Source organism: Poecilia formosa, unplaced genomic scaffold (genome assembly GCF_000485575.1).
Source record: "Poecilia formosa unplaced genomic scaffold, Poecilia_formosa-5.1.2 Scaffold17, whole genome shotgun sequence".
Taxonomy (NCBI): Eukaryota; Metazoa; Chordata; class Actinopteri; order Cyprinodontiformes; family Poeciliidae; genus Poecilia; species Poecilia formosa.
Window position 1 is genome coordinate 869605 of NW_006799956.1, and position 10381 is coordinate 879985.

General features: G+C 40.7%; 1 protein-coding gene across 1 annotated transcript in view; it reads right to left on the reverse strand.

The window, feature by feature from the left end:
- The window catches only part of LOC103134540 (A disintegrin and metalloproteinase with thrombospondin motifs 20), a 96884-nt gene extending 95613 nt beyond the window's left edge, over positions 1-1271 (reverse strand). Inside the window, exons 1-2 of the mRNA XM_016668768.1 lie at positions 919-1271; positions 443-807 (exon numbers count right to left, since the gene is read on the reverse strand). Coding sequence (XP_016524254.1) covers positions 443-807; positions 919-1009 — 456 coding nt within the window. The 5' untranslated portion in view covers positions 1010-1271. The remainder of the gene's footprint in view (positions 1-442; positions 808-918) is intronic.
- Positions 1272-10381: the final 9110 nt, after the last annotated feature.

Consider the following 10381-nt stretch of genomic DNA (forward strand, 5'->3'; position numbering starts at 1 on the left):
ATACTACCACCACCATTCTATCTCACAGTGGGGATGGTGTGCTCAGGCACATTTTCTGCCACACAAAATTTCACAGACACACAAAAAAGAAAAAAGATTAACATAGCTCATTTATCATACTGTGCTCCCTGGTATGAATACTTTTTGCAAGGACCTGTCTTTGCTCCATCCTACAAAAATGAGGGGTAAACCGGTCAGATCAACGTCAAAATCTCAACCTTTAGACCGCATCACCCCATAGGTAACAGAGTTCATGGATCCCTCCGTCATTAGTCCAGCAACACTTGCTCTTGTTACACTCTTACACGCTTCACTCAGACTGCGGGTTCTGCAGGATATGCATGGATGGGATCCATTGAAATGGGAGAAAGCATGTCAGCATCGCTTGATGAAAGAGAAAAAAAAAAAGAAAAAAGAAACGGTGAGAGCCAGCGGGACTCACCAGACCGGTGCACAGGCTGAACACAGCGGGGTGCTCGCTCTTTGCGTTGACGTGCCCGCGGAAAAAGCAGTGCCGCATATCGCCGGGGTCGTGGAAGTGCGAGTCCGCGTCGCCGCTGCTCCGCTCCGCTCCCAAGTGAGTCACGGTGTAGGACGGGGCGATGAAGCTGGAGTCTGCGCTCAGGTCGAGATGGAAGCGTTCCCCGAACGCGTCGATCCTGTAGAGAAGCCGCAAGCCCGACAGGTCATCACTTAAGCTCCTCCGTCTCCTTCTGTAGTGCAGCTTGTGGGGGAACGATTCTCCAAAGTCGTTCACTCGGAGCGGAGTGATGATTTCATACGATGACAGCTGCTTGATGAAGCTCTCTGCAACGAAACGTGGGATTCAGCGGCGACGCGGCGGCAATCAAGGTGTCGCCGTAATGAATGACAGCGTTTGCGACCTGTGACGAGCGAGGCGATTCGAGTCAGACCTACCTTGTTTCGGATGCAATCGGTACTGCAGAGTTTCCCTGGCGAGTGCTGACAAATGACACGTTAGTCCAACCAGCCAGATTGCAAGATGCATGATTTCCTCCACGTAGAGTCCGTCCAAGGCAGTACCCTACCCTCCGTCTCTGCCGAGCGGCGCGGCGCGACTCTCCCCCTCGACCCCGACTTCTCCGTCTGCTTCTCCTTATTCCCCGGCTTGTCAGCAACAGGTCGTGGGATCCGCGGAGGCTCTCTGCAGCGCAACTCTTGCAAAGTGCATTGGCCTCATCGCATTGCTGAAAACGTGCACCCGCTGCCCTCTGCAAAATTATCCGCGTTTATGACACATTCATCCTCTCGTCTCTCTCCCCCCCACTACCCCCCACCCCCCTCAGACTCCATTACAAAAAAAATAAATAAATAAAAAATACTGCTGCCAAATGTAAACCGCAGTGTTTTACTGAAAGGAGGGATCAGTGCCAAGTAAGCTTTCCCCTGGCCATCCTCTTCAGCACCCCTCGGTGCACCCAAAGCTCTCAATAACGGTGAAGCAACGCCCCTACAAGATCCGGAGCCAATGGTGAGTGTGCGCACACCGCCACACATGGGGGCTTAAATGATTCGGAGTAAAGACCAGGCGATGTGAGGAAAATCAGACGCAACCCGGGAAAAAAAAAAAAACAACTCAGTCTCATCACCAGGAATTTATGTTTCAGTGGCCTGCATACAGGTGCTTCTCAATCATTATATTCAGTTCAAGAAGTGAAGTCTACTATGACATAATGGGGTATAAGTGATTCACACACAGTATTCCCTTTGATGATGATCTTTCGGGGGAAAAAAGAAAAAAGCAAGAAAAAACTAAAACTTTCTTCAATTTTTTTTTCCCCCTAGATGAATAAAAAGGAGATTTAAATACAGATATGTCATGGTCATGGTATGGCCTATGCGCAATCATACATCAAATACTGATGATTTTACATTTGTCCAGGACACAGTCTCTGACAGGGTGGTTCTTATTTCACTCATTCTGCCTCCACCCCCAGCCACTTAAAATTACATGTAAAATTAATGTAATTTAATTTTATGTAATTACATAAGTTTAATTACATGTAAACTTATGTAAAATTAATGGGCAGGATGAAATGAGTTGTCCCAAGCAGGCACCCCTACCCAAGAGGGACCAATTAGACTATTTTACAGTTAAAGAAGCTCGCAGTTAACAGATTCCTATGTCCAAGTATATACATGGAAACTTACGATGCATGGCTTTATCGTCCTTTCTGCATCGTAAGGTTGTCCGTACGACTTCACTGGATAGCTCATTTGGGTTAAGTGTAGTTAATGTCCTCATTAGTTGATGGATGTTATTGTTAATGGAAGAGACTTTCTCTGCGAGACGCCGACAACCAGGTGTCACCATGTTTTTGTGTGCAGGCATCTTGACATCAACAACCCACTGTGAGAGATTAAATTATCACTATGAGTCAGACTAAGTAAAAAGAAGAAAAAAAAAAAGTACTTTAGTCGATAAGTGAACAAAGTCTTTGCTTCCATGCCTACAGAGTTGCAAAGAGCTTGTTGTCATCTGTTAAGTTGTTAAAAACTGGAATCAGCTAAATTAAAAAAAAAAAAATCTAAGTGAGATCTGTTGCTTAAAAGATCTGTTTTGATCCACGTTATTTTTGGCAGGTAGCACATTCCTTCATCGTGTTGGTAAGCCCACAAATTAATTAATTAATTGAGCCTGTATTGTCCATAGAAGCTCTTAACTTTGAATAGGACACGGCACCACACATGGGTTTATCAAGGCGCCTGACTGAAGCATGGACAGAAGTAGGTTTTTGCTGCTGTTCCGGTCACAAGAGTCCAGAAATGCAAACGCACCTGCTGCTGCTGAGCAAGCTCTGCACCGGCGGATACACAACGCTGTGGCTTAATCCTCAGGAAGAAATTGGTTCTGCCAATTCCCGGATAAAAATCCCGAACCCGTCTCCACACCGAGACAATGACAAGCAAAACTACACCTGCAAGTGTTTCTTAGCAGAAACCTCCTGCGGTCAGGTAGCCATCAAGACATAACACACACAATTTTATTCAAGCCACCATAGCAATCATTATGCCGATTGAATGGACCATATTTTTAGAGCAGAAGGTCAGTACGTTGTAATGTTTGCTTCCTTACTGCACCAATTGGACTGCATGCAGGAAAGGCTAGAATCTGAAGGAAAAGAAGAAAAAAACTGACTGAGTTTCATATGGAAGCAATTGTGCAACATCGTCAAAAGTCATGCACTCTTGTGTTTTGCATTTTAATTTGAAGATGTCTGTGGGTTTTGAGAGCTAAAACGATGACACTTTGTTTTATCAGTAGTGGTTTTTGTCTCTGACAGTCTTCTTTAAAGCATTTTTTGTTCATTTTATCTTTAGTTCTGCTTGTTTTATGTTTTCCTCTCTCAGTCAGTAATTTACTCAGTACGGTGCCTTGCGAAAATATTCATAACCCTTTCATTCTTTTCACATTACATTCCACTGTAATAGATTTTGTTTTCAGTGCTTTCTGTTGAATTTTATATTTATACATCTTATACTTAGGTCATTGATTTAAACTCTTCTATTGTGACACTCAGTGAATCCCTTTTTTTTAATCTACATTCTCGCCTTAGATCTTTTTAGACCTTTATCAGGTTTTCTCCAAGTATTGCCATATATTCATCTCCTCCTCTCAACCATGACCAATGTTCCTTTGCTTTTTCCATTAGGCCCAAATAAAATACATTGAATATTGTGGTTGTTGCATGAAATAAAATGTGAAAATGTTCAAGTGTGACATACCTAAACCATTGAAGTGGAGATAAATCAACATGTTCAGAAATAAAATCTATAAACTGCCTACAGGGTTCTATTATTTACAGCGTAGGCCTCTCTGCAAATATGCGAGAAGGTGATGTATTACAAAAAAATAAAAATAATAAATTGGACCCCCTGCCACGGTTTGAGCAAACCTGAACACTGAAGCACCTGGACAGTCCCTCAGCCTCTCAGGTTGACTGGTTTTGAACTCTCCAGTCATAGCAGTGATCCATGACTTTTAACATATCTGGGTTTCATGTTTGCCAACCTTCTGTCTTACGGTCGCAACATTATTGGACACACATTTGTGCTCGTTAGAGGTCACGAACGCAAAGACTGAATTATAACCACGGACCGACAACTGCAGCACATGACGGCATACTCCTGTTGCGTGCCAGATGTTGCCTTCGCGTGAGTTATGTTGAGGCGCTCTCGTACAGAGAGCGACATTGAATAAATTTAATGACAATAAATTAGAAAGTCAATGATGCAGAGATAGCGGGATGCCGTGTGAGTGTTGGGGTTACCATGACATCCTGGACTTTTACACTCCTCCTGTCATCAGCTCCCACCCTCCCCCCCATTACTGACCATTCAGGTGGTTCTCATGGTGCAGTGATCAAGGAGCTCGACCACCTGAAACTTGTGTTGGCTTGCACTGGAAGATTAAGGCCCCCCACCCCCCGCTCCCTCCTCCACCTCCTGCTGCCAGTACGAAGCTTCATAAGCTGCTGAATTCCTTTAAACCCAGGGGTTTAGCATCCTCTTTCCTGCTCTCATTGGGTGAGGTATTGTGTTCAATCCCGCAAAGCCAAAACAGGACTACGCTGTCACGTTACCAAGCGTCGTCCTCCCTATGAGTCGTCTTATCGGATACGAATAGCAAAACAAAAGAAATCTGGCTCGCTGAAACAAATTGAGCAAAGACGCTTCGGATTTCACCGTATGGTGACTGTGGTGGAAAAAAAAAAAAAAAAAAGTCGGGTCAGAAAATGCCAAGAAAAGATCCCTGTATCCTAATCTCCTCCTTTCATGGTTGCGTTTATTATTGTAGCACTGAGATCACTGCAAGCCGAGGACTGCTGAGTGATCCGGAGGAAAGCTTGGAGACGTAAATAGGTAAACATTAGTCAAACAGCTTGGAATAGGTTTTATTGCTTTTAGCATTGAATAATCGAGGAAAAATATTCCAGTATAGAACTTAGAAATTCTAAGTTATATACTTAGAACTTAAGTTCTAAGTTCTATAAGTATACTAAGTTCTATACTTAGTATAGAAGTTAGTATAGAACTAAGTTCTATACTAAGTATAGAACTTAGTATAGAAATTCTAAGTTCTATACTGAAAAACCAAAAGGCACAAAAAAAAAGACATCTTGTGACAGCCTGTCTTTCATATGTGGATTTAATATTATTTCTGACAGTCATGAAGTTTCAAAATAAAAGCAAAACTCTTAAACATTTGCCAAGTGTAATAAGAAGGGAGTAGTTTCTGGCGAGGAATAAATTAACTCGACCCCACATTTGTTTCCAACCGAATGGCTGAAAAGCACCAGGTGAGTTGATCAGAAGCTTGAGGGAGGCAACTCAAAATTAAGAGCTTTATGAACAATCACTGATGCTCCTGCAGGTATTACTGCAATTTGTGAAATGTTTCACACCAAAGAAGCTCAGCCTTTTAAACTACATCTTTAATCCAAAGACTTCTAGGCTGTTTCAATAGAGAGATTTGGCTTTTATATCTTTATTGCTTATACAGTGTGTAGCAATATAATTTTTTTTTCTTGTTTACGAATGTCTTTAATTTGTGGGAAATGTGACTGATCCTTGTTTACTTCTGGACTATAATTAATTTCTCACAAGTGTTTCGGTCGCGCTAAAAGCAGGAGACAGGTCTTGCGACTAAGTAATGTGAGAGATTTTATGGGGATAATGACTTTAAAAAGATCAGACGGTGATAAACTTTTTTTTTTTTTGCAGAATGGACGGTGGATCTAGGCAGACGGTCTGCAAACACCCGGGAGATATTTCTCCATCGAAGTTTCTCTCAGAAATGGATTTCCCATCAGCCATCAAGCATCCATCCACACCACAGAAACAGTCTGTGCTAATCTATTTTTATACAGGAGTTTAACAGTGTTGATATGTTCACTGGTAAAAATTTCAGCTCAGCAAAGATGAACTGGAATAACCATGCTCTACATTTTCGGCCCAGTTAAAAAAAAAAAAGAAATATTTTTCACATCTAAATCTAATGGATGAAGTCACCACACAACATCTAACACATTGGTAGACTTCTTGCTACCAATGTGTGTACATTGGACGCAAGGAGCCTTTTTTCTTTCTCAGCTGAAGAATGACCAGCCGGCAGGGTGCCAATCCTTGCATTTGTAGACTTCTCCATCTTCTCCGTGACACACAGTGGTTTTACTCTTGTGGTGGTAAGTGACACAGGAATCGCCAGAGACAGCTGCCTGGTCGCTGGGTTATTAAAAGCTGTAAAATTTTAACTGGCCAGACGGATTTGATGTCAATCCACCAGGGAGTATGGAGGTGTTGGTCTACTTATAGGAAGCTCTGAGGATCCTGCTGATGAATAACCTTCAGTATATGGGTACAGAACTGCACCTCATTTCTGTCTCCGTGTTTTATTTTACTCTCTGTGTTTCCCACAGATCTGAAATCCACCCCAATACGAACGCATGCTGCACACCCCCGAGTGGCTGGTTAGCAAGCTCAAGGTTTAGCACCTTCAGACTTGATGCTTCCAAACCACTAACATTTCTGTCACACCTGTCCTACCATATAAAGCTCCATAGAGAGATGAGATTCCTCTGACTCTACGGAGCAGGGCATCGATCGCTTACCCGTTTGACACACTCTAAGCTGTATTGTTACTGAGGAAATGTTTTTTTAATGTATAGTTGGCCAGAGGGACAATGTCTGTCAGGCATCAGACTACAGACTCAACTCAAGCCCAAAGAGCTCTTCTCCCAGTGTTTGCTCTACAAGGAGCGAAAATATTTAGAGCGTGAAGCGCATGAATGTGAAAACTCTAAAACACTTATGACTTAATATAAATTTGATCTTGTGTTTTTGAAATATCTTCACCTGAAATCCTTGAAAAAAGAAAAAAAAAAAGACTTTTTGAAATGACCTTCTCAGATCCACAACTTAGGACTTATTGAAAATATATGAGCCCAACTAAAAAAGAAAAAAAAATCCCTACAAAAAACTAACTTGTTAAAATAATAATAATCAACCAAATACCAAACAAAAAAGAGGGAGCAGCGTCCAGCAGGGCCCTCAAAAAGTTTTGAAAAACAACAATTTGAATAAATGATACCAAGAAAGAGTGATCAGATATTCAGAGTTATTCCAAAAGTGTCTTGATAGCTCTGTAAACCTGGTGGTCAACAAACAACTTATTAAAATACATTTTAACAAAATGTTATTGGGGTGTGTGTGTGTGTGTGTGTGTGTGTGTGTGTGTGTGTGTGTGTGTGTGTGTGTGTGTGTGTGTGATCTAAGTTCTGCCTTAAATAAACATGTGTGTACACTGCTGGTATGGGAGCTAATTAGTTGTGAGAGAAACAGCTGAGTATAAATATAATGNATCCACAACTTAGGACTTATTGAAAATATATGAGCCCAACTAAAAAAGAGAAAAAAAATCCCTACAAAAAACTAGCTTGTTAAAATAATAATAATAATCAACCAAATACCAAACAAAAAAGAGGGAGCAGCGTCCAGCAGGGCCCTCAAAAAGCTTGTGTGTGTGTGTGTGTGTGTGTGTATTTGATCTAAGTTCTGCCTTAAATAAACATGTGTGTACACTGCTGGTATGGGAGCTAATTAGTTGTGAGAGAAACAGCTGAGTATAAATATAATGATGGTCAGATGAGTTGGTGTCCAGAAATCCAGAGTCCCACAAAATTAAATTAACAACAATGATATAGTCATATCTAAATAGCTTGAAATTCAAATGTTTAGAACATTTCAGGTTTAAATTTGCATTTATTTCTGTTTCTATTTGAATCTGAATAGAGCAGGTAAGTTTTCCACTAGATTATTCACTTTTTCACAGAACGATTTTTCTATTGGAGTCTATTAATATCCTTTTTTAAATTTCTGACCTATATTTTTAATTTGAGTAATTGTAACCTCATAGCTGAATGAAGTATAATGATTCAGAACAGAATACCAAGCACTGGACCCGACCACCCATCAGCAGGGGTCAGTGCCAGGACACTTTCCATTTCCTTTTAAACTTCACCGTTTATTCACTTTCACTCGCTGTTGGACAACTTTTGTCTCTTAACAGGGTGGAACTAAAGCATTTAAACCTTAAAATGAATTAAAAAACTGATGCGTACCAGAAGATTTGTGGAGTTTTGACTCAATATCCAAATAAACCAAACAGTCAAAGAGCATCTTCCAGCAGCCCTCCAAAATGTGTTTCTGTACCATAATACAACAATGAGCTTTACCTTCACCCCCCTAAGTGATCTCTGGGTCTCATTTATTAAGTTTAAACAAATGAGAGTGTGTTAGTGAGTGAGCTGCTTTGTAGCTATAGGTGGATTTGGAAACTGCGACTAGAAAGGTAAATCTTTCCTACTGATCAAAAGACAAGTTAGCTAATTGCCTCCAGCTTCTAGCTTCGTAGGCCACGGCTTGATATCAGTCCCCTCATCTACATTCAAGTCTGCAAGTGTTTTTCATGAAATTTAAGGTCTCCCTTGCTTAATTTACTCTTTTTTTCCCCCCTGTCAGCTATGGGCCATACCTGCCATTTCCCTACCTTATGCTAACAACTTCTAATTTCCCGCAGTTGACTCGGGTCAGGGTCAACAGGTGATGGTCAGATATCCCACAGCTCAGGGGGTTTCAACTCCATTGGCTCGCCGCTTAATGGCTTCAAGCCTCGAGGTGACATCCGTTCTGTTTATATACACAAAACACACCCTTACCCACTCACATTCCTTCTTTGTGGCAGATTATCGCCTGCATGAGGCTTGAAATCAGCGAGGATCGGTTTTCGTCAGAGCACTTTTAATATTTGTCACGGATATCGACCACATGCCGGCTTATGGTAAAGCTATTCACTATGATGTGGTGCATGTCATATGGATTTTATCTCACTGACTGATTTGTGTGTGTGTGGGCGTTTTTTAAGAAAACGGAAGAAATTGCTCAGTAGAGTAATATTTTGCTAAGAGCAACAGGAAGGACGTCCGCTGCTCTATTTGTGAACGACAACCAAAATAACACTGAGGTCAAAAATAGATTAGGAGATTTCCAGAATGTTAGGTTCATAGAGGTATTGAACATGGACTTAACATTGTTCAAGAGTGATTTTTAACTAGTTTATTGACTCATATACACTCTCTATTTAGTTTTTTTCCTTAGATTTTCAGTCCTATTTAAGTCAGACCAGCAGCTTCAATCACTTTCTGTGAAAACCACTGAGTTTCCTTGTTTGTGTTTTTGTGGGATCTGTTTTAAAAATCCACCACAAGTTAATCTTCAGATGGTTATCAAGGATATCTCAGCAGAGTTGTCTAGTCATTCCTCCTCAAATTACATGAAGTGTGTCGTTTCACATGCTCAAAAAACAGCCTTGCAAAGTTATATTCCTGTCTCAAAATGCCACATTCCAAAGCTTAAACTATAAAGAAACTTGCAGGTTTTGAACAAAATGTGGCGTTTGGACAAAACAACAGGCAGGTGGACAGACCAGAGGTCAGGCATAGTGATCCAACAAAGAATAATGAAAATTCAGGAGCTTAAATACTCTGGCAGGTGTGGAAAGTGGCAACCAGAGGAGCTGACCAGAGGAAATGTGGTGCAGCTAGGGCAGGGAGAAAGAAGAAAAAAAAAAAAATCAGAGGGAGACTAGTTACCACAGAGCAGCTGAAACAGGACTAGATCTAGAAAACCAAAGGAAATAAAAACAAAACTGACAACAGTCTAAGAGAAGGTAATTAAAATATAATAGAAACAGATCACAAAAATAAACAGAGAAACTAAACCTAAATAAATTAACTAATATGGCAACACCTTAGAAACGATAACAGAGAAATACACAGAATTTGGCAAGACCTGTGAAACCTAAGTAACCCACAAGAGGGACGATCACATACAAACGAAAAGTAAAATCCAAGAACTGTGACACAATGAGGATATTACACCAATATGGTGAATTTTGAAAGAGCTCTTTGTTTCTGGACACCAGAGCTGCTGGTGGGATACAGGAAAGAGAAACAAAAAGTGGACAAGACGCCTTTTTGCAGCTTTATTGATTTGTTCAGTATTTACTCCCTGACTCATTACACCTTAAAACATAATTTAAGGATTTAAAAAAAAAAATGTATTTGCAGATTAATATTATTACTCTCTCTCTCTTTTTTTTCACCAAAATATGAGGTGAATTTATTTTTTTTTTTGTTAACAGCCTGCTCAGACGTACATTTACTGGAAAAAAATATTGAAGTGTTGAATGCTTAATATTGGTAATGCTTGCTGGAAATGTGCATGTACACATTTTAACGGGGGCATTCTGAATTGCCCTCATCCAAACTGTTAACGGCATTAACCATTTGGAGTTTTAGAC